This window comes from Sciurus vulgaris (assembly GCF_902686455.1).
Source record: "Sciurus vulgaris genome assembly, chromosome: 11".
Taxonomy (NCBI): domain Eukaryota; kingdom Metazoa; phylum Chordata; class Mammalia; order Rodentia; family Sciuridae; genus Sciurus; species Sciurus vulgaris.
In genome coordinates this window covers 113,922,705-113,950,697 of record NC_136472.1, presented here as the reverse complement: position 1 = coordinate 113,950,697, position 27,993 = coordinate 113,922,705, and the positions used below count along the sequence as shown (strand labels likewise).

The 27,993-nt window shown below is 57.6% G+C and overlaps 1 protein-coding gene across 4 annotated transcripts; it reads left to right on the top strand.

Moving 5' to 3' along the window:
* Positions 1–27,588, top strand: BCL9L (BCL9 like). Of its 4 annotated transcripts, XM_079103114.1 has the most exons (10): positions 1–851; positions 7,168–7,225; positions 15,992–16,093; positions 17,333–17,718; positions 18,287–18,406; positions 22,065–22,275; positions 22,431–22,515; positions 22,597–24,889; positions 25,256–25,537; positions 25,917–27,588. In XM_079103114.1, the coding sequence occupies exons 3-10, from the start codon at positions 16,068–16,070 to the stop codon at positions 27,008–27,010; spliced, it is 4,497 nt and encodes a 1,498-aa protein (XP_078959240.1). In that variant the 5' UTR covers positions 1–851; positions 7,168–7,225; positions 15,992–16,067; the 3' UTR covers positions 27,011–27,588. The 4 variants fall into 4 exon arrangements, with proteins under 4 accessions (XP_078959240.1, XP_078959241.1, XP_078959243.1 ...); XM_079103115.1 differs by lacking the exon at positions 7,168–7,225; XM_079103117.1 differs by lacking the exon at positions 15,992–16,093 and having other exon boundaries at positions 3–851.
* Positions 27,589–27,993: the final 405 nt, after the last annotated feature.

Here is a 27,993-nt window from a genome sequence, read left to right as displayed (position 1 = left end):
GCCTTACCGAGTCAGACCACTGGGAGGCTGGGGGAGCCGGGTTGGGCGAGGAGACGAGCGAGATGGGGGAGCTCTTATTTTGACAGGGGCCTCTCCGGGCTCTGGTATGAAGGCAGAAGGAGGCAGCCAGAGAGCCCCGATGCTTATTCAGGCTGGGGAGAGGAACCGAGTGGAGGGGCGAGCGAGGCTCCGGCAGTGCAAGGGAGCCCGGGGAGGCGGCGGCGCGCGGCGGAGCCAGTGGCCGGACATGCCCCGGACCCGGGGCCGCTGCACCACCGCCGCCGCCCGGAGCCAGCCGGTCGGACGCCCGCACGCCTGGGTCCCCCGGCGCCGCGCCGCCCGGGGGCTGAGACCCGGACCCTCGGCGTCCGACCAACAATAAGCGCCTAGACAGCCCCTTCCCCGCCCCGCGCCCGCCGTCCCCGCGGGCCTTGGGGAAAGTGAAAGGAGGAGTAGAAGGAAGGAAGAAGGACGGAAGGAAGGAAGGAAGGAAGGAAGGAAGGAAGGGAGGAGGAGCTGGAGCAGGAGTCCGAGCCGTGAGGTTCGGGGCCGAGACCCCAGCCCAGAGCCCCGGCCGGAGCGGGTGTGCGCCCTCTCCCGCCGCTGCCCGGCGCCCACGACCATGCTCCGCCGTCGGGAGACAGGAACCCAGGCTCCCAGCGATCCCAGGATAACCTCTCCCGGGCCGGGCTGGTATTGAGATCAAGGCGTCCAGGATCAAAAGATCACCGCCTGCCCGCCCTCTCCGCACCTCCAAGTGGCAAGCAGGAGGACCCCACTCTACCCGCCGACCCTCACCTGGTCATGGCGTCCAGCTCCGGCCTGGCGTGACGACCCCCGACCCGCGCGAGGTGAGGGGTGGGCTGGGGGCGAGGGCGAAAGTCATGCCAGGCCAGCAGCAGTGCGAGGAGGGAGATCCAGTTTGAATCGGGGAGGGGAAACACAGCCTGATTGTCTCTTGCCCTCTGGCACGCACCCCCAGACTGTTCAAGGGGCGGGGGACGCCCCCAGGGTCAGTGGAGGCTACTCTTAGGCCCCCAATTAGGTTGGCAGCCCCAAAACAGAGAGAGAAAGGCTTAGGGGCAGCCTGGGGACCCTGCCACCCTAGCATAGAGAACAAGGCCGGCCTTGGGCCAGCTGGAGCAGCGAACCCTGCCCTGGGGGCTTCTGGGAGATGTAGTCCCCCTCCCAGGTTCACCAACCCCGTGGGTCCCAGCACCCCAGCACTCCTCTCTTGCCTGATGGGAGCTTCCAGAAGGAGGTGGGTTGGGGCTGGAGAGAGCTGGGGTCACCCTCTGCCCCCAGGCACTACCTTTGAGCAGCAGGAGCCCCGAGACTGAAGGAGCCTTCTTTGCCAAGGATTCTTGAGTGCTGTGGGCTTGGCTGGGGGTGGGGCAGTCACAGTTCCTTGGAGGTGTCCCTGTACTGCTAAGGGGAGGTGGCCCCTGCCATGGTCCAAAGGAGCCTTTGGGGAAGAATGTGAGGAAGAAAAGTGAGACTTAGGCCTTTTTCCAGACTGGGGTAGTACTACCCCAGTGCTGCTGGAATTTGGTTTCAGGCAACAGGGAAGTTGGGTCTCCCCTTCTCCCTCTTGGGGGCTGAGAAGGGGAATGTCCCTTAAAGTCTGGGAGTCTGGAGCATGTCTCCTTGGAGCAGTGAAGCCAGGATCAGCTTCTGTCTGTCTGTCCAGCTTCCTTCCTTCCGGGTTTTTCTGACACCCCCTCCCTCCCTCCTCCTTCTGTCTGTCTGCTGCTTGGAGTGTGTGTCTGTGTCCCTGTCTGGGGGGCCTCTGCTACAGGAAGAAAAGTGTTGTTCTGACAGAGGTGAGCTGGGAAAGGGGCTCTATGGCCCCCTTGATCTTTTGCCCTCCCTCCCTTCTAGCCTTGGTGTACTGTGTTACCTGGGAAGGCTGTCTGCATTGTATCTGCCAAAATCCCACCGGTGTCTTTGAGCAGCTTTCAAAACAGACCAGGGGTGGGGAGGGCTTCCATTCTCCTTCTTCTTGCTGACTCTCCAGGGAGCAGCCACTTCCTCAGGGCAGGGATTCCTCTGCTATCCCCCTGCACAGGCTTGGCTACCTTCTCTGGGTCAGGACCACAATTTCATGGCCCCAGGGGAAGAGCATGCTGAGGCCCTGTCTTCCTGATGTCTGTTCTGAGGCCCCGCTGATAGACGCCTTAGGACTGAGTGAGCATGGAGGAGGAAGGTGAGGGGCAAAGTGGGCAGCAGGGATTTGGTACTAGGAAGGAAGGTGCTGCCTTCCCCAGGTGGATCTGTCTCCTTGGCCTTGGATGACCAGGCCTGGAAGTCCAGCTTTTTGGCCATCTCCTTCTAGGGGAGTCTCAGCTACCCTTATTGGGATAAGGGTTCATGTTGCGAGAGGTGCGGATGAAGGGCAGTAGTCCTATAATCTTGAGTCCAGAGTGCCTCTTGTACCCCAGGGTAGCAGGGGCTGTATAACTGGAAATGGGTTCTGGAGGCCCATAGGAAAGCTCAGAATGAGTCTCTAATTACTAGGTTGGAAAGTCTGGGAGTGGGCAGATATGCCAGGGTCCTAGAGAAGGATTGGTGGTCCAGCTACAGAAATCTGGGGCTAGCACATCTGTACTAATTTGGAAACAAGTGATCTTGCTTGCTGGAAGTACATTGGATACCCATGACTCTGCTTAGCTAGTTCCTACCTCCTGGTACCTGGGTTAAGCAGAAGCCTTAGGCTAGTGGCTCAGCTTCCATGACCAGGAAGGGCAGTAGCCTTCTGGGCAGAGGCCTAGCCGGTGGCAGTGTCGACTCAGCAAGGGCTGGAATGCCTGGCACCTGCTTTAGATTAAAGGAGATGCTGTGCATAGGGGGGCTTGCTGTCTTTGGGGGTGTGGCTGGGATGGAGCTCCAGGGAGCCCAGGAGGGTGGTGGGGAGGAAGGTGCTAGGGGTTGCAGGTAGCAGCAGCTCTGGCAAGAGTGAAGGGAGCAACATGCACCAGCTCTCCGACCTTTCTCCAGGGAGTCAGAGGAGGAGCTGGGGACACCCCCCACCACACACGCACACTGCCTCTGGCGCCTGCAGGCTGAAGTTCTGTCCCAGTGCCCTGGGGCAGCTCTGGGGAGCCACGGTGTCTGTGTCCAGTCTTCCCAGGATCACAAGAGGCCCTCAAGGAGGTGGAGGGCACTGTGGGGTTCCTGCTGCCTGATGCTGTGTTCCTTTCCCGGGAGCTCTTTGGTTGCTGATAGTGAGGAACCTCAAGAGCCTGGGCACCCAAGGGTGACAGGGAAATGGCATCCCTTGCTTCCTTGTACCAGAGCCCTGGGCACTGCCCTGTTGCTGACCCCGGGGGGAGTCAAAAAAGGGGGATGGCACCGTGGGAAAGTGGGCAGCCGTGGGAGCGAAGCGGGTACAGGCTGGGTGCCGCGGGCAGGGAGCCTCTGCCAGCCCGCTCTCCCTGGGGTGGGGCTGGCCGTTCCAGGGACTGGCTCAACCTGTTGAGCACCTGGCTGCTCTAGCTTGGCTTCTGTGCCCCTGCGTGCCAGACCCAACAGCTGCCCACCCATAGCTACACTGTGGAGGCTCACACCAGGGGCCTGGGGAAGAGACTCAGATTGGCTCCAGGGATCAGGTAGGGGCTCTTGTCAGGGCTGAGGATCTCTTCCATGGAGTGCTAAGTTTCCCCAGGTCCCATCCTCTTAAGTCCCACAGCTGAGGCTTGAGAGCTGCATAGCCAGGGCTCTGAGCTGAGGGGCTAGGTGAAGAAGGCCACAGCCCTGGAGCAGCTGAGCTGCTGCATGTCACTTGGATGGGCGGCCCTGAAGGCAGCCTGGAGTTACAGCCTGGAATTTCCTCTGCTGGGTGCCAGGGCCAGGCCTCCAGAGCCCCGCCCCCAGCCTGGCCTGACCTCCCCTCTCTCCCCCCTCCCTCTGTGAGCTCTGCTGACTTTCCCTAGAGGTTGGGGGAGGGGCAGTAAGGGCATCCTGGCTGCCATGGGAGGGGTGACTTCCTGGGTGTGGGGTATGTTGTGTTTCACTGCCTCAGTCTCCCCTAGAGGTCTCTTGTGGAGGGTAGGGAAGCCCTGGGTTGCCAGGAGGCTGCCCCCGGCTGTGGGCAGTCCTGGAAACGCCTAACTCTGCAGGCCTGGGCTGCCCCCCACTGGCTGACCCCTTAGTTTTCAACCCATTTTGGGGCTCTGCTAGTAGGCTGGGAAGCAGAGCCATGGGCTGTGTCGGAGAAGAGAAAGTAGTCACTGCCACCCATGAGTGGGGAAGGGACACTGTCAGGTTCCCCCTTACTCTCAGTCCTGAGGGCTGAGTGGAAGCCTTCCTCTGCCTCCTTAGTTTTCTGTCAGTGGCAAAAGCCAAGGCCTCTCCTTTTTTGCCTCCTGTCCAGCAGCCCAGGCCCTCCCTGTCTGGCTGTGGGCCAGCCGTACCTCCTAACCTTGGTGTCTCTTTCTGGGCCCCCTTTCGCATGGTCTGGGACTCCCTCTATCCAGTTCTCTCCTGCGGTAGCCCTGGGTGAGCCTGTCTTCCCCTCCCCCCCCACTCTCCACCCCCAGCCTCAACTGGGAATGGCCCTGAATCCAGCATTTCTAGCATTTCGAAACCAGGATTGTTTTGAAATCCCTGAGTGCTTCTCCACCCCCTCTGACTCCTGGCCCCCAGGGGTTGTCCTCTAATCTGACTTCACGCTGTGCCTTGAGAGGTGGCTCCTCTGAGTTTGTGTGCTAGCACATGGCCACGTACTACTTTGTGTGCCTGTGACTGTGTGTGTATCCCAGAGTAGGTGTATCTTCTGCTGGCAGTTCTGTGTGACTGGCCAGTATCCTGGATGTTTCCTGAGCTTTCTTGAGCTGCCTGGAAATTTGGGAGTCTCTGTGAAGGGTTTGGGGTATATTTTTAGGAGATACCTTGAATGTGCTTGTTTTCTGGTTGCATGCATCTGGGGGTATCCTGAGGAGAGTGTGCTGGGGTGTGTCTGTGATGTGTGCATGTGCACGTGCTCACACACTCACTCCTGTGCTTTGCATACCCCCCTCCCTGGGAACATGTCTGGGGTGTGTAGTCACAGGTCTCCTGCAGCTCCCTGGGACATGGAGTCCTCTGCCCTTTGATAGGGAGGTTTCTTGGAGTAGGGCCGAGGCTTCTGGCAATTCTGTGGTCCTTGGAGTGGGGAGACTTTGGGATGAACCCTTGTTGCCTTGTGAGCCTCTGCTTTTCCCTCTCCCTCTGCCCTTCACCGCCAGGGGCCCCACAGCACCAGCCCACCCTCTTGATACAGCGGTGGTTGATTCAGCAGTGCTCTGAAGTGAAGGGCTGGGGAACGGAAAGTGACCCCTTCGCTCCTAGAATCACTTGCTTCTTTGGGGACAGGAAGCAGTCAACCACATGGAAACTGGGAGCTTGGTGGCAAATTTAAGGTTCAGAACAGTTGATTTCCCCAGCTAGGGGCAAATAACAAAATAAGACAAGATGTTCATATTTTCAACCTGAGCGAGAGACAGGGCCATGGAATCCAGGCCCAGGCATTTGGGGTGGGACCAGCTGCTATTGTATCTTTGATGCAGGGAAGTCCTTCTCGATGTTTAATCTCGTTCTCTCTACTGCAGTTAGACAGTGTTCTGTAGGAGGGGAGGGTCCAAGGGTTTTATTTTTTGTTTGTTTGTTTCTTTTTTTGGCATTGGGGATTGAACCCAAGGGCACTTTACCACTGAGCCACATCTCCAGCCCATTTTATATTTCTTATTTTGAGACTGGTGGGTTCTCGCTAGGTTGCTGGGGCTTGGCTTTGAACTTGTGATCCTCCTGCCTCAGTCTCCAGAGCCACTGGGATTATAAGCATGAGCCACCATGCCTAGCTATTTTTTGTTTCTTTTGACCAAAGCAGGGGTGGTGATGGCGGACTTGTCTGTGTGGGCTACGGGCACTGGAAGCTCTAATATCTTGCTCTGACTCAGTTTCCCATTCTGGAATCTCAGGCAATGCTTTCCTCTAGAAGTACATGTGGCAAGCCAGTGAGGAAAGAAGAGGGCTGAGGCAGGGGCTGTTTGTATGATTTGAACACCTGTGGAGATAGCGGCAGGGGTGAGCATGAGGATAGGCTGTCCCTTTTAACCCCCCTCCCTGTGGCCTCTGGTCCAGGGCACAGTGGGAAGAAGGGAGGGAGAGAGGCACAGATTGGCACAGTGTTCAGTAACCCAGCAGGGGGAGGGCCTTGGCAAGGACTTTTCAGTTTGTTTCTCAATCTGTCTCTGAGACACGCACACACACGTCACTGCAGACACCTTCAGGAGATGAGCCCAGAAAAGTCACCCAGGTGTTGGTAGGGCAGGGTGGTGCCAGATGGGGCCATGTGGAACCAGCTGTGTTCTTGCAGACTGATGCCCTGTGCTACCTGTCCCCTAACTCTGAAAGCCAGAGGACCGCTCCCAGCAGCCCTGTTCTGGGCCTGGGAGCAACACAGGCTGGAGAGGGTTAAATCCGGTTGGCAGAGACCCCCCCAACACACATCAGTGCAGTAAGAGAGAGGGAGGGGTGGTTAGCAGCTTGCTCTAGTTGGCGTCTCTCCCAGAATTCTTCGGAAAAGAACTCCCCTTTGACCCCCAGTACAAACTGAGCCCAGCCACCAGCTTTCCTCCCGCCTGCTGTGGGAGCTTCACCCAGCCCCCCTCTGCTGAACTGCTCACCCCAGGCCCTCCCACCCAGACCAGGTCCTCAGGACTTTGTGTCTTCAGGGAACCAGGGCTGTAGCCAAAGAGACCACACAGGGACATCGGCCCTGCAGCTATTCTTTTTCCTGACATAGGGTAACCTGGGGGTGGCTGCCTTTGGAAGCCAGGGTCCTCAGGGTCCTTAGGCCAGGTCGTGGGAGTCCTCCGCCTCGCCTCTCCCTGTGGGGCCAAGCTCTCAGGGAGCCCTAAGCTCTTCCAGTGCTGCTTCTCCTTTCCTGCTTCCAGGACAGGGAGGGGAGTGGCGATGTGGGGCAACTGGGTCAGGCTTGGCTCCCAGCCAGTCCACAGAAGTCCTGGGGGGTGGGGGTTCTGAGCAGCTCAGAGACTTCCTGGAGCTGCAGGCTGAGTGTACGTGTATACGTGTTTATGTCGTGGGGGGGCTGGGACTGGGGTTCTGGGAGGAGCAGGGGCATAGGTTGCTGGCCTGGGGCTTCTAGCTGTGACCCTCTCTCCACAGGGAGCCCCCTTCCCAGACCACACCCTTGAGCCTGAGCCCGACACACACTATTCCGGAGGTGAGAGGTCCATGTGCTTGTGTGTGTCCTTCTTGGCCTCCCTGATCTCTGTCCGCAGTGGCATCATCCTGGCTTAGCCTCCTGCTCGGCTGTTTGTCTTCTGGGCTCCCTCCTCCTGGCTTTCTGCCCCGACTTCTTCTGTGTTCCCCTCCCCGCAGAGGAGGGAGGTCTCCTCTGGCTCCTGGTGGGCAAATAGCCTTCAACTTAGAACTGGTAGGGAGTGGGGGCAGGGCTGGGACAGGAAGGGTTAAAGCTGGATTCCAGTGAAGGGCCACAGCTTTTCTAAGCTGCATCTTTCTCTGGGGAGGTGGGAGAGTCATCCCAGTTCCCCTGGAGGGCAAGGTAGACTTCCCCCTCCCTGGCTTTGACCTCTCCTGACTGAGTCAAGGCCAGGGTGGCCACCAGCCACCCTAGTGTGGTTTCTGCTGCCCAGGCCCTATAGGTGCAGCTTACGAACAGAGGCACATGTGTGCCGCGCGCGCGCGCGCGCACACACACACACACACACACGCATAGCCTCCCTCCCTCCCCTTCTTCCTTACTTAGCAACAACTCCCTGAATTCACAACAAACACTCCTGTGGGCTCCTGTTGGACTAGGGAAAGCTAAAGGAAGCCAGGGATAGGGAGGTGCTTCTCCTGGACCTTCCTCAGGAAAGAGAAGCTTCTAGTCCCTTCACCTAATCGCCCCTTCCCTGCCGGAGGCCACTATCCCGAGGGACAGGGAGGAAGTGGACCTGCTTCCAACTCAGGCAATGAAAAAAAGTGGGGATCAGTAGACAGGTGTGGCTGAGCAGGTGGGTGGGGAGCAGGACTTGGACTCCACCCTTGCCTGGCAGGTCAAACTTGACCTTTGACCCCCTCCTGGGGTGTGAGGGGGCAGCAGACTTCATTTTAGTCTAGGGCATCTCACAGCAGGGGCTGTGTTCTGTTGACCTGGAAATTTGCCTTGTGACATTGCTGACTGTTAGGGACCTGGATGGGTGAGGAGGTAACGGACTGGAGTGGGTGGGGCTGTGGCTGGTACCTAGAACTTTGCTCTCTGGTAGCTTAGGCCAGGCAGGGCACCTGTATAAAGGGGGCGAGGCACACTTTGATCTCCTCCCCTGGCAGGAACTGTGACCTCGAGTGCTGGACCTGGACTCATCAGGAATGGAGGGAGGGCATGTGGATGAGGATGTGAGGCTGGGAAGCTCATTCTTTCATCACAGCAGGAAGACCGATACCATGGTGCATCTGCATTGTGCATTGGTGAAGAACCCAACTGCTGGCTTCACCTAGCTCTTCTGATTGTGGGCTGTATGTCTTGGGCAAGCTTCTTAATTCCTGTTCCTCCCTTTTCTTACCTGTAAGATATGAATAATAGAAGTTGCTTTCTAGGGCTGGGCATTGCGGCCTGTGCCTTTGGTCCCAACTACTCCAGAGACAAAAGGATCTCTTGAGTCTAGGGGTTCAAGGCTAGCCTGGGTAACATAATGAGACTCTGTCTCAACAGTAATAATAATAATAATAATAATAATAGTGATACTAATAAGTACTTTTTAGTTGTTATTCTGAGTATTCAATTGTATAATGCAAGTGAAGGACTTGAGTAAATGCTCAGAAAATGTTTGGGATCTCCCTCATGGTTATTTGCCAGAGCTGTTCACAGGAGTTCTTGACCTTCCCAGGGGCTTTAGCAGGGAAGGCTGGAGTGTGGGTGGGGCGGAGACCGCCTTTCCAGCACTCCTGAGTCCTCAACTCTAATACCTTCCAGGCCCACTTTCTTGCTGCCTCAGTTTTCCCACGGTTGGTGTCAGATGACACCTTGATTGCAAGGTTTCCGGATGGCCACCAGGTCTGGGGAAGAACAGGAGCCATGGACTTGCTTCCCTCCCTATCTCCCAACACTTTTCAGGGCTGAGCCTCCCTCCCCCAGGCTGTTTGCTCCATTCAGCTTCAGCACCCCTCCTACCATCCATCCCCTGCTGCTCTGTTCTTTCATCAGGCTGAACAAGACACTTAGTCCTTAAATGACTTCAATGGCTGCCTCCTCTCCTTCCTGGCCTAGGGGTCAGGGACCTTCCTTGGGGAGAAAAGTGGTAGTGTGGAGCTGTACTGTGGATGGCAGCTGTTATGTCTGCCTCAGGTCTCTGGGTTCCCTGGATTCCCTGGATTCCCTGCCTGGGCATTTTCCTTGAGTGTGGAGGGTCAATGCCCAGGACTGTGATGCATACAGAAGCCCAGGTGGGCATGCCTGGCATTGCTAGCCATAGAGGGTCGAGGGCATCCTTAAGCCTAGAGGGAAGCAGGGTCATATCAGCATCCATGATGTCCAGAAATTCTCCCAGGGCTGCGTGGGGGAGTGTGGGCCATGCTAGAGAAGGTCATGCTTTGGGGCTGGAGGTTGAAGCTCAGTGGTTATTTTAGTTCTCCCTTAGCCTGCGTGCCCTGGAGCAAAGAATGCTGAATGCCACTGGGTGCCCAGACCTCCCAAAGGCCCTGGGATGAGAATGGATGGTGGAGGGACTCAGGCTTGGGAACTTCTGCTTGAGGAGCCCTGACGTAGATGGTGCCCCTCACAATGAGGAGAGCTATGCAAAAAGATGGGTGGAAATCTAGGAATTAAGATGTGGCAGAAGTGCCTGGGATACCAAGGCGCCTTGGTCTGAGGCCTAGGCTTGCTAGCAGGTGCCCTCTCTGGTCTGGTACCAAGAGGGATGGACCAGAGCCCCTGGCTATGCTCCCTACTTCCTTGTGGAACAGAGAGGATCTCCTGCTTCTGTGAGCCTGGGGTGGGGTGGGGGTGGTCAGAGCTCATTGTCTGCATGGGCCATGCCTCACTGCTGGGCTGGCCATGCCTGCAGTGCTCAGCCTCTGGGGCCTGTTCCTTGGGCAGGCTGGGGCTATTTTTGGGATTGGGCTGGGGCTCTGGGGCTGGTTTCAGATGTTCCAATGTGAACAGGAGAAAATGGGAACAGATGGCTGGAGGGTTCTGATCAGCGGGTCCTGCTGGGAGCAGGTTATTTTTAGGGACTTGTTAACTCTTTGGGGGCTTGTGGGGCCACCCTGAGAGGTACAGCCCTCTCTAGCTTAGAAGAGAACAGGTCTTTCCCCTGGATCTCCTACTTTCCAGAACTCTTTGTCAGTTGCCCTTTTCTTGCTCCCAGGCCCTCCACTCTTTAAAGAAGCTCATGGTGAGCGAATAGGCCATGCTTCCTCCCACCCAACACCACAGGGGATTGCCAAGAGGTCAGGCAGGGAGAGGGGTGCTTGGTGGGGGGGATGCAGGTCACTGTGGAAGGGAAATCCCCCTTCACTTGCCTCCTGGGGTTTTAGACACAAACCTGAGGCTAAGGGGGTGAACAACTGCTCTCTAGGTTCTTGCTTTGGGTTGGAGTATGTCTGTGAGCTTAGTGGTGCCCAGGGGCATGGTAGCAGAGGGAGCTGGCCTCTTCAGGGAGGGCAAAGGAAAAGCTGAGTTTGTACTTGGTAACACTAATATGATGCTCATGGGCCCTGCTAACTTGGATACTCAAAGGGCAAATATCTGGATGATGCCTACTTTTACCACATGCCCACATATTTGGGTGCCATTGAAAGAGATTAAAAAAGGGCCATCAGGGTCAGAGGAGATTTCGAGTATCTTAGTTATTAGGTAGTTTCACTGCTGTTATCTTACTCTAAACTTATCCTCATTTGGGGCTGGGGATGTAGCTCAGTGGTAGAGTGTTTGCTTAGCATGTATGAGACCCTAGCAACCAACCACCACACACACACACACACACACACACACACACTTATCTTCATTTTGTAGGAGGGATGAAGGGAAAGACAAGGTCCCATAGCTCAGAAGGGGCAGAGTGTGATTGGCACCCTGTCTGCCTGACTGCAAAGCCAGTTCTCTTTCCACTGCACCACAGTGCCTACCAGGACCCCAGTCTGGAAGCTGCTGAGAGCACTAGCCCACCTCAGAGTGCAGGTTTATGGAATGGTGTGGAAAAGCAGGCCTGGGGGCAGGGGACCCTGCCTGTCACTGCTCTTACAATCCCCTAAAGCCCTTCTTGCCTGAGGGTGCCAGGACTGACACCAGAAACCCCATTTGGCCTTCCTGTCTCCCCTGCAGGAGGATCACAGGCATACATCCTGTCTCATCACCCCACCCCCACCCTGTCCTGGCCCACATGCCCCTGCTTCCTGGAGGGTCATGGCAGTCTGGATGTCAATGTGGGCAGAGCTCGATTGCCCTCTAGGTGCTGCTGGTGCCAAGAGTTAAGGCCAGGCAGGCAAGGTGAGGGTGCTGGAAGGATGTGTACCTGGGGGAGAGAGCAGAGCCCGGCAGGCAGGCGTTGGGTGAGGTCCCGCCCCGTGGTGCGCTGGCTGTGCCAGCAGCCTGCCCGCACTCCACTCCTCCCACAATGGCCCCATTGTTCCCAGCAGCCAGGCAGTTTGGAGGAGGTTCCTCGGCCACCCCTACCCCCCTAAATAGGGGCCAGATTAACCCCTTGGAGGACTGAGGCCAGGTGATGGTCACAGGGAGCGTCCCAGCCCTTCTCTCCCTGTTCTGAGAATCCAGGCTTGGGAAGTCACCTCCTACCCATGTGTACCCTACAAGAGGCCACCTCCTGAGATACAGGTCCCACACAGAGTAGAAGTAGCACCTAGACCCTCTCCCACCCCCATTTTACTACAGGTGCCAGGGGCAGGAAGTGCCAATGGGGTGGCAGGCGGAGACCAGATATATTTGGGCCGGTGGGGCTAATTCCAGCTACCACCGCCTGCCCTACTGGCTCCTGAGCTCCTTTCCTTCCTGTGAAACCAGAGCTGGGTTGGGCCTAGCTCAGGATTTCGGTGGATTTAAAGAGGCAGCACCATCCCTGGCAGCTGGGCTTCTTCTCCCCCTCCCCAGGTAGGATCTGGGATTGAGAGAGGGCCAGAGAGCCTCGCACACATCCCTTCCCCAGGGCTAACCTCTGGCCCTGGCCTCGTTGGGGTACCAGGCTCTTGGCACTCCTCTCTCCCAAAGCCTTGGGCGGGTGGGGTGGGCGGGGGTGGGCTGTGGTTTCCTGTGTTGGCTGTTTGTGCCTGGCCCAGAGTGCCCGCCGCCTGCCTGGGCTTCCTGCCCTGTCTTGTTTCCTTGTGCCCCCCACCCTCTCCCCACCCCTCCCCTCGGGGGGAGGGATCAGCCAGGGATTGGGCAGCAGCCTTTGGGGGCACCCCACTGCCAGGCCATGATTACTTCCCCAGGCCTGGCTACACTGGTAATGGTCAAAGGAGCCAAGAGAAGTGAGGTGACCTCAGGCCTGTCCAGGCAATGCCACTTGTCCCTGCAGACTCCAGAAGGGACCGTAGACCAGTATTGGCAGAACTGCCTTCCCTCAGGCATCCTGTTCAAAGATCCCAGACTGGAAAGGTCTAGGACCAGGAGTTACCATGGTTCTGCAGGGTTGGGGTTGCCTGACCTTACCCTGGGGCTACAGGTGGAGTGGGGCTGGAAACTCCCAGGCAAAACCTCCTTAGCAAAAATGGTTGATTTGCATGGTCTCCTTTGGCAGAGGGTGGGGGGGGGCGGAGTGGGGAAAGTTGCTAGGAACCAGGGTCAGGGGAAGGCCCTCAGAGCCTGGAAGTCCCCATACAGAGGGTCGCAGAGCAACACCTTGGTCCTTAAGCAGATTTCCTGCTGGGTTATGAATCCTTGACCTCCCCACCCCGCTGAGTCACCACCTCAGGAAGAGGAAGTGACCTGAGTGGTGGAGGAGAGGTCTAAGGACCAGGGAGTCCTGATACCCAGGAGAAAGGAGACTTGGGAACTTGTCCTGGGGGCTGTATCTCCCTGAGCCAGAGGCCAAGGATCTCATCCCATTTGCCCTCAGCAGGGCCCTGGCCTTCTCCCCATCATGGGGTTCCTAGCTGCTCATTTTCCGCTTATAGAGGTGCCTTCACGCTGCATGTGGGTACGTGGTCCCTTCACAGCATTTTCCTGCTACTTTTTTGGGGCGTATTCCCCTCCTTCCCCTGTGGTGCTGGGGATGGAACCTAGGCCTCGGGCATGCGAAGCAAGGGCTCTACTACTGAGCTGCATCTCCAACCTGGGGGTGGTTTCCAGGAGAGCAGTGCGGCTGACCCTGACCTGTGGGCCAGCTGGTCAAGCAAGCAGGTTCCTGCTGCTGTGTGAATATCTGCCCTGCCTGTAACAGTGTCCACCTGGACGTTCTGGGCACCGAGGCTTCCTGGTCTCCCTCCTCTAGCTGGGGTCAGGCCCATTTTGACTCTTAGGCAGCTGTTTTCCCACCCCCTAGTTACACAGCCAGGGCAGTGAGCTCAGGCTTTCTCAGCCACCTTGCCTTGAGGCACATTCTCCTGGGTATGCTACTGGCCTTTCACTCAGGTGACTTGCACCTGCTCCCTGTTCTGGAGCACATGTCATCTCTTCCCCCCACTGTTGCCCAAAAGTGATGTGTTCCCAGAGTTCCTTCCCTTTCTTTTCACTCATCTTAGGGGCTCCAGACCTGCTTCTAGGAAGGCCCCTTCCTTTATTGTTTAAAAACTTCCCCACCAAAAATCAGCCCTCCTGCCTTCCATGGCCAGGCCTATCCAGTGTCTTTTGGGACTGTGTGAAGGAGGAGGGGGTCTTTGGGAGCTGGGGCCAACTCCTGAGGGGTGGAGGGGGGAGGTGTGAGATGGGAAAGTCCTGACTCATCCGTGCTTGACTCAGCTCGCACTGCGGCTGGGTGGGAGCAGGGAGTGGAGTCCTAGAGGGGAGGGCAACTCAAAGACTCTCCTGGGGAGGAGCCTTAGCCTCACTGGGGCCACTGGAGAGGACTAATTTCTACGGGTCCCTCTCCAAATTATTATATGTCTCCAATTTTTGAGGTTGTTAACAGAAGGTAGTGGGTGGCTTTTCCCCTGACCTGACCCTTACACTGGACTGGACACAGCACCTGGAATGTAAGAAGCCTGCTTATCTGGTGTAGGCTCAGATGTGCATCATGGCTCCCAGGTGACACTGCAGTGCCTGTGGTCATGACAATGCCAATGCTGTCACCTGAACCAAAGGCACATCATTTCCTTACCCCAGACCTCACTTTCCTCATTGAGAAATGGGATAGTTTTGAAAATCCACCAGCGGGTGAGGTGAGAGCCTGGGATACCTTTCAGCCATAGGCCCACCCACCCCTAAGCCCAGGTGTCTCCAGTGACTTCTGCCTCTGATCTTCCCTGATTGTGATGAGGGGTGAGGGGAGGCTGCGTCCCAGCTAGGCCCTGGACTTTGGAACCTTCCCCGAGGAGCCTTTCTCCCCAGAGACAGGGCGGGAGTGGGGAAAGTCAGTGTGTTCTTGGGTTAAGTTAGGGTTAGACTCCCACAGGGTGGCGGGTGGGGCCCTCTCCACCCGAGGTCCCAGACCAGGCTCCCGCAGCCACACAGGGAGCTGCGGGAGTGTGCACGGGTGTGTCTAGTGGGTCCTGTCACCGGACGGCGCTCCTGGGGCCAAGACTCCTCCCCTTCCCTCCCCCACCTTTTACCGGGATCGGCTGCTGGGGGTGGGGGAGGGGGAGGGGACAGAGCAGGGGGTGGTTGGGTGAGGCGTCAGTGTTTGTGTAAGTCTGTTTGTTGGTGTATCTATGGCCCTGTGTGTTTCTTTGTGACTGTAAAGCTCAACTTTCTATGGCTCCCCTGTAGCGGGGCCTCAGTCTTCTCATCTGCTCAATGAGTAGTTGAACTTCTACTCGGCTCGCTGGCGGCCGGGGTGTCTGTGCGCCCCAGGCTGGTCGGCGGCTCCGGCCCCGACAGCGCTGCTGGGGCCTCCGGCACACCTCCACGGGCTGGCCGTGAGCGCGCCTCTAGTTTCCTGGGCTCCGTGCGTGTCTTTGTCTCCCTGTCCACGTGTGAGCTGTGAGAGTGTGTGAGTCAGAGTTCGGGTACTTGTGGGTCTGAGCCCCCGCCCCGCCGCGCCAAGAGCCTGCTGCGCCTCTGTCCGGCCGGCGCGCGCAAAGCCCCTCGCGGGACTCGTCCGTGTGTCTGTCCGCGCGCGCGCGCGCGCGGGCCGCGAAGAACCACGCTGCAGCCCTGTCCGTCTCCTGCTCCCTGCTCCCTGCCTCGCTGGCTCTGTCGCTCGCTCGCTCGCTCTGCCTCTCCGCTGGGGCTCTGCCGAAGGGGGCGGGGTGGGGGTGCAGGGCGGGGGGAGGGGAGGCTCCTGCATTCTTGCGGTCGGGGAGGAATCTGAGCCAGCGTTACTGGTCTCCAGAAGAGCCCAGCTGCAGCCCCGGGGCCCCGCCAGGCCTCTCGCTGCCCGCCCGGGCCTGCTGGGATGGGCACGGGCTAGGCCTCGAGCTGGGGGCGGGGCATTGCCCCCCACCCCGGGCCCCTTGGCGGCTGGAGCGCCTAGGGGCAGGGCGCAGCGCTGGGGCGGGGCGTGAGGGATTCCCGAGCCCAGGGTGAGGGGCGTGTCAGGGAGCGGGAGTCCCCCAGGGGCCCAGGGCAGAACTCACGGCCGCCCCACGCGGCACCTTTGCAACCTAGCCTATTAGTGAATTCTGCGTCTGCAGCCCGTGGGGGGCCGGGGTGGCCTGCTGGAGACTGCAAGCTCCCTGAGGGCAAGGTGCGGGAGGGATGGGGATAGGACTGGTCTTTAGGATCGAGACCCCGTCTCGTAGTCTTCCTCTTCCAGTCCCACCCTTCCTTATCCAGTTCCCTAGTCCCAGGGCTGTTGGGTCCTCCCTTCTCCCCTCCCCCTTTCATACCCCCTCCCCAAGTCACAAGTTTTCTCTTTGGGGCTTGTTGCTGCAGTCCGTGCTCCAGTACCGAGTACCTGGCTGGGCCCTGGGCACGCACAGGGGCCGTAGCCCCACTGTGTGTGGGAGTCATGAGGATCCTGGCTAACAAGACAAGGTGTGTGGGTGTCGTGGAGGGCGGGATGTGTGTGTGGAGAGCGGGGAAGGGAAGGGTCCAGTGGTGATGGGACCGAGCTGTGCTGGTTTGGGGAACGAGCCCACCTGGACACCTGGCTCCTGAGCCACCAGCGGGCTACAGGGGTGGGTGGAGTGGGAAGGCCTAGTCCCAGGCAGGAGCCTCTGCCAGCCTTAGCACCCAGGCCCAGGGGGCAGCAGGGACTGGCAGCTGCTTCTGGTCCCTCCTAGCTCTTCCCTCCAAAAACGGTTAGAGCAGACCCCCACCCACCCTACTGTGGGGTCCGATGGCGCCCCCTGGCCTCAGTCTAGCTGGGGATGGAGGCTGGAGTGGGGGTGGTGACTGCCTCCCTCCTCCTCCCTTGGAGAAGCCGGCAGACAGGGCCAGGCGGCAGCAGCAGGACAGCAGAGCTGAAATAAATCTGAGCTGGTGTGGAATGAGGGGGGATAAATATCCTCTCCCGTGATGTGATCTTTCCAGCGGCTATTAATAGGTCTCCGGGGAGGGGGAGGCGGTGGGGGGAGCGGGCTGGAGCTTAAAGGGCCCGCAGCCTAGGCTGCAGGAATCCTTGGCTTCAAGCTGCACTCCCGTCTGCCTGACATGCCGCTCCCCTCCCCCTCCTGCTCCTGCCTGCCCGCCAGGCCTGCCGGCCCACCCTCTTCAGGCCTTCCCCTCCTGCTCTGAGGAGCTGTCTGGACCAGTGGGTACCACTCTCAAGTGTGCTTTCCCCATCTCCCCTGGGGAGTAGGGCTGGGACATGAGCAGTGACTCACAGGTCCTGTGTCCCTTCTCTGCCTGTGTTGGGACACCTGGGAGTTGAGGTTTGGGACCTTGGAAAGAGCCTGAAGACAACAAACCCTAGAAGAGCGGGTGCTAAAGTATTGGTCAGGTGCTGGGGGGCAGGTTTGCCAGAGAAGCTTGCAGTCTGATGGATACAGGGGCTGTAGTGGGTAATTTCTGTCAACTCCAGACCCTGGTTTCCATTTGAATTGTGGGGGCTGGCTAGGAGGGTGCCCCATCTCCCCTCCCCAAGGTGGGCAAGGGCATCAACCCTTGTCTGAGGAGCCATGGAGGCAGATAGGGAATAGCAGGTGGTCTTGAGATGTTACTTAGCACCCCCTCATATCCATCACTAATTAAGGTAGGATGGGACAATTAAAATCCAGACATACCTAGCCTCTAGTAAAGTTAACTTTTCACGTCTCTCCTACCTTCTCCCAGGTTACCCCACCCCAGGAGGAGAGAAGCTCCAGGGAGCCCGCCGCTGTCTCCCCGCGGCCACTGCCCCCCTGCCCCAGCCAAGCCAATGCACCCAGAAAATAAATTGACCAATCATGGCAAGACAGGGAATGGCGGGGCCCAATCCCAGCACCAGAATGTGAACCAAGGACCCACCTGCAACCTGGGCTCGAAGGGCGTGGGGGCGGGGAGCCATGGGGCCAAAGCCAACCAGATCTCACCTAGCAACTCAAGTCTGAAGAACCCCCAAGCAGGGGTGCCCCCTTTCAGCTCCCTCAAAGGCAAGGTGAAGCGGGAGCGGAGCGTGTCTGTGGACTCTGGAGAGCAGCGGGAGGCTGGGACCCCATCCCTGGATTCAGAGGCCAAAGGTACCCCATTTCCTTATCCCCAAGACCTAAACTGGCCAGGAGACCGTTTCTCTGTCCCCTTGCCTGACCCTCATTCCATGTCTCCAGTATGCACCAGCACCTTTCCTTTATCCCCATCCCACCCATGAAGTGTCACACAGAGTGATGAGCTTCTGGTCTCTCTGTCCTGCCTTCCCACTACAGACCCTCACACCTCCCCAAGCCTCCTGATCGCCTGGCTCCTGGCTAGTGGGAGCTGTTTGGGAACAGGCACTGGGGCCTGGAAGGGTGGATGCGGCTTCCCCCTCCCCCCCCCAGCCCTAATTAGAACCAGTTGTGGTTGGGGATTATGCTGTGCTTGGTGTTGGGGGGGGAGGGGAGACAGGCAGCTGGGGCTGGAGAGAGAAATCAGAAACAAATGGTGGTGTGGTGGGGGCCATGAACTGGCAAAGTGCCCACCATGGCCTGGGCAGTGCCCTCTGGGGTGCAGCATCCTAGAGAATGGACCTGGGAGGAAACCTGGGTGTGGGGGGACAGGACCTCTGGGCACTCACTCTTACCCCTGCCTGCCTGCGTTCTGCTTGGGCAGAGGTGGCACCCCGGAGTAAGCGGCGCTGTGTCCTGGAGCGGAAGCAGCCATACAGCGGGGACGAATGGTGCTCTGGACCTGACAGCGAAGAGGATGACAAGCCCATTGGGGCCACCCACAGTGAGTGTCCATTGATGCCATGATGCTGTGGCCTATGGTTTCCCCAGGGATGGCTTCCTTAGGGCAACCTCCTTCTCACTGAGTCTGGGCAAGAGATGGCAAGGGCCAGGATTCCAGGCTTCCTCTCTCCTGTCTACTTCGTAGAAGGTCTCCTTCTGTACTGTGACAGTCCAGCCCCAACATTCCCAATGCTAAGTGGCCATCTCTTCTTAGGGACCCCTGTGGAGAAGGGTTTTCTCAGGTGGCCTCATTCCTGTCCACCTCACCTGAACCTCTACCATGAAATCCTGGCCTATGCTGCCACCTACTGGTCAGCAGTGAGAGGTGAAGGTCCAGCCTCCCCGGGAGCAGGACAAGTTGACTCTGCTTGCAAAGCAGTGCTAAGCCTGGGTGTGAGCTGACACTTGGCTGGATCTCTGGTGCCCTTCCCTAACCTCTGATTGACTCCAGCAAGTGCCTGGGGCGTGTTACTAGGAAGAGGAGTGGTTGTGGATAGATGCCCACTCCTCACGTTCTTTTATCGATCAGTGTATACCTGGACCTTCTTTGAGTAACAGGGAGAACAGGTACAACCACTGCCCTTAGGAAACCTGCATTCATTTATTTGGTGCTTTTTCCTCAAAGCTTACATCTTTTTTTGACAGGGTTGGGGCAACATAATGCATAAGAAACTAGCCAGAAGGGCATGGTGGCACACACCTGTAATTCCAGTGACTTGGGAGACAGATGCAGGAGAATCACAAGTTTGAGGACAGCCTCAGCAACTTAGTGAGAGCCTGTCCAAAATAAAATATGAAAAAAGTCTGAGGGTTGTAGCTCAGTGGTGAAGTACCCTGAGTACAATCCCCAGTAACAAAAAAGAAAAGAGATAGGAAAAAAGAAAAGCTAGTCAGAGAGTGTTAAATTGTGAACTGCTTGAAGAAAGGAGAAAGAAAAAAAATATGCTGGCTACTTTATTGAATCCTTACTTCCTTATTGCAGAGGAGGAAACAGCAGCAAATGCGGAATGACTGCACCATGCTGGGGAGGGAAAAAGCTGGCTGGGACTTCAAAGACCATCTAGTCCCAGGTCCCCTCTCTCAGGTGGGACTGCCTGGTGGTCCATGACCTTTGGCTAAACCCTTCAATGGTAGAACCTTCACTGCTTCCTAGGGTAGGACCCTTCCTGTACTTCTCATTCACTTTTGTAACATTAGACTACACCTTGTAGAAACTTTGGAAAATGCAGGGAGACGCAAAGATATTGCTAAGGTCCCATACCAAACCACAGTAACTATTTTAGTTTTACTGCTATTGGATTCTTGAAGAGTTCTTAATGGAGGGGCAGAACAATGCAGACATTAATAGCACAGGGTCAGAGATCAGACTGCTTTGGTTCGCATCCCAGAGTCTCCACTTGTTATTTGTGTAAGTTTTGGGAAAGGACCTCAGTTTCCTCCTCTATAAAAATAATCTTTATCTCATAGGGTAGGTAAGAGGAGTGAGTTGATATATGCAATACACTTAGAACAGCGTTAACTTGTGTTTTTATCATTGTACTAGAAAGTTCTTTATTGAAGTAAGCTTTGCCTCCCTCCCCATAGCTTGTAGCCAGGAACCTGTTATGTGTGCAAAATTTATACTGTCTGCTTCCCCGGGCAGTCCTCATGCACTGAGGTCTGTTCTCAGGTCTCCCCCAGGCCAAACTTCTGTCTCTGCTTTTCTCTGTGTAATTGGAGAGACAGGGTCCAGAGCAAGGCCAATATGGGGTGGGTCATTCAGAGGTTTATCCAAGGAGGCATACTGATGATGAGCCGGAGCCCTGCCCTGGTGCAGGGAGGCAGCTTTAGGCGGTGGTCCTTTGTTACTGACAGTACTGTTCCTGTCTGCAGGCCAGGGCCTTTGATTGGTTTATCTTGGCATGGGACTGAGTCCACCCACTTACCTAGACCCATTGATGTGCAGTTGTGGATCTTTTCTAGACTAGGACTGAGAATCAAGTTTGTGGTTATGGAATCGGACTTTTGGTGCTGAGAGTAGCGGGTCTATTCTGGGAGTGTTCCCAGTATGTCAGCCTGTGATATTATGAAATATGTATTTGATCTTGCCCTATTTCCTGGCATACAACTCCTCAAATCGTTGGAATCTCCACAGTGATGTGTGTTTTTATATGCTGATGAATTCACTGGTGGCTGGCAGTTCTTAGGTAGCTTCTGCATGGGGACAGGTCACTGGACAGACCACGTCAGGATTGGACTTTCCATCCCATCCTCCAGCCTGGGGGAGGGGAAGAACTGAGGGTTGAGCTGACCATCTGTGGCCAATGAGTTAATCAATTATGTTTAAGCAATCTTCTGTAAAAATTCCAAAAAGACTGACTTTGGGGAGTTACAGTGTTATGTAGTTATATAACATGGTGATTCCTGGAGGCTAGCATCCCTGGAGAGGGTGTGGAAGATCTTCCCTCATGCCTTGCCCTCTGCAGTTCTTCATCTGTCTCCTTTGTAATATCTTTTATGATATACCAGTGAAAGGAAGTAAAATGCTTCCCTGAGTTCTGTGAGCTGCTTTAGCAAATTAGTAGAACCTCAGGAGTGGGTTTGCAGGTCATTCAGAGATAAACAACTCAGGACTTGCAATTGTTTTGGTGTTGGAAGCAGGTGGGGGCAGAAGTGGTGGTGGTGGTATTGTGGGCCAGAGCCCTTAACCTGTGCAATCAGATGCTATTGCAGGTAGACAATGTCAGAATTGAATTGAACTAGAGGCCACCCAGCCGGAGTCTGCTGCTGCAGAATTGATTGATAGGTTGCTGGTGGGGAGAAATCCCCACATAATTCTCGGTGACCAGAAGTCGTAGACGTCTGTGTTGAATGTTGTGTTGACTGTTGTATGAGAGGAGAGGAAAATGGTTTGTTTTTCTACAGAGCCTTTCTAACCTTCTGTTTTTCAAATTGATTTTTTACTTTGTGACATAGTAAATATATTTCTTTCATCTGTCCCCTGTAAAGGCTGCTAAACTAGTATTCCCATTGTGTAGATGAAGAAACTGAGGCTTAGAGGGAGAACATGTCTTGTTCATAAACATAAAGTCAGTTAGTGGTGGGGCTAGGGTGAATCATTGTTTGAATCATCAGTTCATGCAACTTCTTTGCTTTCTCCCTGCCTGACTTACTACACACACACACACACACACACACACACACACACACACACACACACACCACAGCAGGAAGGGTCAGAACAGAGCTAAGGAGGGCTTTGGCATGCTACCTTGGGTTCAAATCCTGGCTCTGCCTTATCTGGGTGTGTGACCTAAGGTTGAGCCAGTTCATCCCTGCCAGGCTTGTTTCCTCCTCTGTAAACTGGAGTGCAACGCGTTCCTTCCAGGGATGTGTTGATGACTTGAAATCACATCTCTAAGTGTCCAGCAGAAAGCCAGGCACGTGGGAGCCTGCTGGTAAGGGCCACGTTTTCCCTCCCCGTCTCCCCATGGATATTATTCTTGTCATCCTGGGCAAGGACTGGTCTTGGGCAAACCAGATTGGTGAAGATACCAGACTGCAGCAACAGAGGACCCTCAGAAAGGCACTGAGAGGCAATGGACATTCCTGGGCAAGAGACGCCAGCTGGTTCCCCCTGTATCTGAGCCGCTCACCCCTTTTTCTCTCTTTTCTTGCAGATTGTAATGTAGCAGACCCAGCCATGGCGGCCCCACAGCTGGGTCCTGGCCAAACTGCCCAACTGCCCCTCAGTGAGAGCAGTGCACCAGGCCCTCCACATGGCCCGCCACCAGGCCTTCGTCCTGATGCCTCTGGGGGTGGGGGCGGGGGCGTCCCTGGAAAGCCCCCCTCGCAGTTCGTGTATGTCTTCACCACACACCTGGCCAACACGTAAGTGCCTCAGGGGAGGCCAGGTCTGCTGTGTCTGCGCAGCGCCCCTAGGCCTGGGGTTCTGTGTGTGGGCAGGGGGCAGGGTGGGGTCGGTGAGTCGGGGGCTCCCTCCTGCCCCCAACTCTGAGCTGACCATGCCTGCTTCTCTGCTGCAGGGCCGCGGAGGCGGTGTTGCAGGGCCGGGCAGACTCCATCCTCGCCTACCACCAGCAGAACGTGCCCCGGGCCAAGCTTGACCAGGTGAGTGTGGTGTCTGTTTGGCTCTGAGATTGGTTGGGATGTCCCTTACCTATCTCACCCTCTGCCTTTGTCCACCTGCAGGCCCCCAAAGTGCCACCCACCCCAGAACCGCTGCCCCTGAGCACACCGTCAGCAGGTACCCCACAGTCCCAGCCACCTCCACTGCCACCGCCACCACCCCCAGCCCCTGGCAGTGCACCCCCTGCTCTGCCCCCGGAGGGACCTCCTGAGGACACCAATCAGGACCTGGCCCCCAACTCAGTGGGAGCTGCCAGCACAGGTGGTGGGACCGGGGGCACCCACCCTAACACCCCGACGGCTGCCACCACGAACAACCCTCTGCCTCCCGGAGGAGACCCCAGCAGTGCCCCGGGCCCCGCCCTGCTGGGGGAGGCTGCACCCACCGGCAATGGGCAGCGCAGCCTGGTGGGCTCCGAGGGCCTGTCCAAAGAGCAACTGGAGCATCGTGAGCGTTCCCTGCAGACGCTGAGAGACATTGAGAGGCTGCTGCTCCGCAGTGGAGAGACTGAGCCCTTCCTCAAGGGGCCCCCAGGAGCAGCCGGCGAGGGGGGCCCACCAGCACAAGCCCCTCCTGCCCCCCAGCAGCCACCCACAGCCCCTCCCAGTGGGCTAAAGAAATATGAGGAGCCCTTGCAGTCCATGATTTCACAGACACAGAGCCTCGGAGGTCCACCACTGGAGCATGAAGTGCCTGGGCACCCCCCAGGAGGGGACATGGGGCAGCAGATGAACATGATGATGCAGAGGCTAGGCCAGGATAGCCTGACGCCCGAGCAGGTGGCGTGGCGGAAGCTGCAGGAAGAGTACTATGAGGAGAAGCGGCGGAAAGAGGAGCAGATTGGACTGCATGGGGGCCGCCCTCTGCAGGACATGATGGGCATGGGAGGCATGATGGTGAGGGGGCCCCCGCCTCCCTACCACAGCAAGCCTGGGGACCAGTGGCCACCTGGAATGGGCGCACAGCTGCGGGGGCCCATGGATGTCCAAGATCCCATGCAGCTTCGGGGCGGACCTCCCTTCCCTGGTCCCCGTTTCCCAGGCAACCAGATGCAACGGGTACCTGGGTTTGGGGGCATGCAGAGTATGCCCATGGAGGTGCCCATGAATGCCATGCAGAGGCCTGTGAGGCCAGGCATGGGCTGGACTGAAGACTTGCCCCCTATGGGGGGACCCAGCAATTTTGCCCAGAATGCTGTACCCTACCCAGGTGGGCAGGGTGAGGCGGAGCGATTCATGACCCCTCGGGTTCGGGAGGAGCTGCTGCGGCACCAGTTGCTGGAGAAGCGATCGATGGGCATGCAGCGGCCCCTTGGCATGGCTGGCAGCAGCATGGGGCAAAGCATGGAGATGGAGCGGATGATGCAAGCACATCGACAGATGGATCCTGCCATGTTTCCTGGGCAGATGTCTGGTGGCGAGGGCCTGGCAGGAACACCCATGGGCATGGAGTTCGGTGGAGGTCGGGGCCTCCTGAGCCCCCCCATGGGGCAGTCTGGGCTGAGGGAGGTGGACCCACCCATGGGGCCAGGCAACCTCAACATGAACATGAACGTAAACATGAACATGAACATGAACCTGAACGTGCAGATGACCCCGCAGCAGCAGATGTTGATGTCGCAGAAGATGCGGGGTCCTGGGGACATGATGGGGCCTCAGGGCCTCAGTCCTGAGGAGATGGCCCGGGTTCGGGCTCAGAATAGCAGTGGCATGATGGGCGGCCCACAGAAGATGTTAATGCCTTCACAGTTTCCCAACCAGGGCCAGCAGGGATTCTCTGGGGGCCAGGCACCCTACCAAACCATGCCCCAGGACATGGGCAATACCCAAGACATGTTCAGCCCTGACCAGAGCTCAATGCCCATGGGCACTGTGGGTACCACTCGGCTCAGCCACATGCCTCTGCCCCCTGCATCCAATCCTCCTCCTGGGTCTGTGCATTCAGCCCCCAATCGGGGACTGGGCAGACGGCCTTCCGACCTCACCATCAGTATTAATCAGATGGGCTCGCCAGGGATGGGGCACCTGAAGTCACCTACTCTTAGCCAGGTGCACTCACCCCTGGTCACTTCACCCTCCGCCAACCTCAAGTCACCCCAGACTCCCTCGCAGATGGTGCCCTTACCTTCCGCCAACCCTCCAGGACCTCTCAAGTCGCCCCAGGTCCTCAGCTCCTCCCTCAATGTCCGTTCACCCACTGGCTCACCAAGCAGGCTCAAGTCTCCCTCCATGGCGGTGCCTTCTCCAGGCTGGGTTGCTTCGCCCAAGACAGCCATGCCCAGCCCTGGGGTCTCCCAGAATAAGCAGCCGCCTCTCAACATGAACTCTTCCTCCACCCTGGGCAACATGGAACAGGGTGAGTCAACCGGGTAGGCCAGGGGTCGCAGGATTCCTGGTGGGCACTTCTATGGTCAGTAGGCTTGGACTGGGTCAGGTGGTGGCAGCAGTGTTGTACTTTTTCTGAGGCACCATGTACCCAGGCATTTTGAGGTGTAGCCCTTGGGACTTGGGATCTCCCCGCTGCCTGGGGCCCTGAGGCTATAGGAATTGCTTGAACATGGGTGGTGGTCATCAGGGGCCTGTGTTCAGTGGGATGTGGCTGTGCCTGGTGGACTTAGGTGGAGACGGTTGACCTCTTCCTAAACCCCCCAATGTGAGCAGCCAAAGTCACTTTTCCCTACCCAGTCACCCCCCCACTCTCTTTGTTTCCCTGCTTCTTTAGGTGCCCTCCCGCCTAGCGGCCCCCGGAGCAGCTCCTCAGCGCCTCCCGCCAATCCTCCCAGCGGCCTCATGAACCCCAGCCTACCATTCACTTCCTCCCCTGATCCCACACCTTCCCAGAACCCCCTGTCACTGATGATGTCCCAGATGTCCAAGTACGCCATGCCCAGCTCCACCCCGCTCTACCACAATGCTATCAAGACCATCGCCACCTCAGACGACGAGCTGCTGCCTGACCGGCCCCTGCTACCCCCTCCACCACCACCGCAGGGCTCCGGGCCAGGTGCGAGGACAGGCAGGGGCCACTGGGAATGGGAAGAGCGGGCATGCCGGGAGTTGCGCCTGTGGTGGAGCTGGCTTCCCCATGCTTCCACAGGGCCCTGGGCACTAGGTGTGAGGTCTGGGGCCCTATTCCCATTCCTGTAGTCGTTTAGTGGAACCCAGCCCAGAGCACTCAAGTGGCCTTTTTAGGATCCCACAAGATGCCCATGGCAACACAGGGCCAGGTCTTGGGCTCTTGGCTTCCAGCTCAAACACTTCCAGTCTCTTCCCTTGCAGCCAAGGGTAACCAGTGGTAAAAAGTGGGGAGTGGGGGGAAGGACTGGTTCTGTCTCCCCCAGTTGGTGCACGCAGTTCTGACCTTCTCGTCCTCTTTCTTATAGGTATCAGCAACAACCAACCCAACCAGATGCACCTGAACTCTGCTGCTGCCCAGAGCCCCATGGGCATGAATCTGCCAGGCCAGCAGCCCCTGTCCCATGAGCCCCCACCTACCATGTTGCCCTCTCCCACCCCTCTGGGCTCCAACATTCCACTGCACCCCAACGCACAGGGGACAGGAGGGCCTCCCCAAAACTCAATGATGATAGCTCCAGGGGGCCCAGACTCCCTGAGTGCCCCCTGTGGCCCTGTGCCCAGCTCCTCCCAAATGATGCCCTTCCCCCCTCGGCTGCAGCAGCCCCATGGTGCCATGGCCCCTGCTGCGGGTGGGGGCGGGGGGCCTGGCCTGCAGCAGCACTACCCTTCAGGCATGCCCCTGCCTCCAGAGGACCTGCCCACCCAGCCGCCGGGTCCCATGCCTCCCCAACAGCATCTGATGGGCAAAGGCATGGCTGGGCGCATGGGAGACGCATACCCACCGGGGGTACTCCCTGGGGTGGCATCAGTGCTGAACGACCCTGAGCTGAGCGAGGTGATCCGGCCCACCCCGACGGGGATCCCTGAGTTCGACTTGTCAAGGATCATCCCCTCTGAGAAGCCAAGCAGCACCCTCCAGTACTTCCCCAAGAGTGAGAACCAGCCCCCCAAGGCCCAGCCCCCCAATCTGCATCTCATGAACCTGCAGAACATGATGGCGGAGCAGACCCCCTCTCGGCCCCCCAACCTCCCGGGCCAGCAGGGCGTCCAGCGGGGGCTCAACATGTCCATGTGCCACCCCGGACAGATGTCCTTGCTGGGCAGGACAGGTGTGCCCCCACAGCAGGGCATGGTGCCCCATGGCCTGCACCAGGGGGTCATGTCCCCACCACAAGGCCTCATGACCCAGCAGAATTTCATGCTGATGAAGCAACGGGGTGTGGGGGGCGAGGTCTACAGCCAGCCCCCCCATATGCTCTCCCCACAGGGCTCCCTCATGGGCCCCCCACCCCAGCAGAACCTCATGGTGTCCCACCCCCTGCGGCAGCGCAGTGTGTCTCTGGACAGCCAGATGGGCTACCTCCCGGCGCCGGGCAGCATGGCCAACCTGCCCTTCTAGCAGTCCCCTTGGGGGCTAGAGCTGGGCAATATTGCAAATATGCTAACCTTAAAAAAAAGTTTCTTCCCTCCAGTGTTGGGATGGCCTGGGTCCAGGGTTGGGGTGGAGGGGTGGGAGGGGGCTTGTGTGGGGAGTGGCATTTGTGGAAACCAGATGTGCTGGCAGCTTAGGGGGAAGTGGCAGAGTGGGGTGGGGGGTTTGGGATTGGGGTTTGTTCCATTTCTGCCTCCAGGACTGCCCCTCCCTTCCCTCCCGATTCCTATGGAACCTCTATCTTCCCTTTTTTCTCTGCACCACCCCCACTTTCAACTATGCTTTGGGTCCTTGGGGGAGGGGTGAAGGAGAGGAAGGGTCTCCCCTCTGTCCCTTTATGCCACTGTCTCCTCATTGCCTGAGCTCCACTTCTCTCCTCTTGGTTTCTCTGCTCCTCCCCGGTTTTCCTTCTGTCTTTTCCTGCCTCATTTCCTTTCTCTGCTGACGTGGCTGACCCCTTCTCCCAACCCCCTCTGCAGGCGGCTGGCCAGGTGGGCAGGTGCCAGCCGGGGCTGTAAATAGAGCGCTGCGCTTTTGTGCTGGTTTGTGCGTGTGCTGTATTTCTGTGTTTTGATAGAAGTCACACAAAAAAAAAAAAAAAAAAAAAAAAAAACAAAGGATAAAAGAAACCCTTCCCCCTTCTTCAAATGATTGCCCCTTCCATTCCCCTGGACCCAGGGACATGCAGTTCCCCATACCCACCCCACTGTTTGCAGTGTCTGGGTCCATAAAGGATACCATTTCTGTCCCCTCTCCAAATGGTCAGACAACATAGATGCCCACACCTAAACTGAGGTCACACCACCGAGGCTTCCACCTGGTGAGTCCTAGCAGGGCTGAGACCCCAGGGCGGCAGCCTGTCCGCTGCTGAGTCATTCAGGGAAAAACGTGCACGTGTGCATGTGTTCTCCCGCACCGGTGACATGGGCCCCGGCCTCCTGCTGTGGATG

Excerpts from the sequence above, each read along its gene's own strand:
- BCL9L (XM_079103115.1), top strand. The coding sequence starts at position 16,068 with ATGAGGATCCTGGCTAACAAGACAAG. Across the intron at positions 16,094-17,332 it reads ATCCTGGCTAACAAGACAAG|GTTACCCCACCCCAGGAGGA; the intron begins GTGTGTGGGTGT and ends ACCTTCTCCCAG. Across the intron at positions 22,276-22,430 it reads ACCACACACCTGGCCAACAC|GGCCGCGGAGGCGGTGTTGC; the intron begins GTAAGTGCCTCA and ends TCTCTGCTGCAG.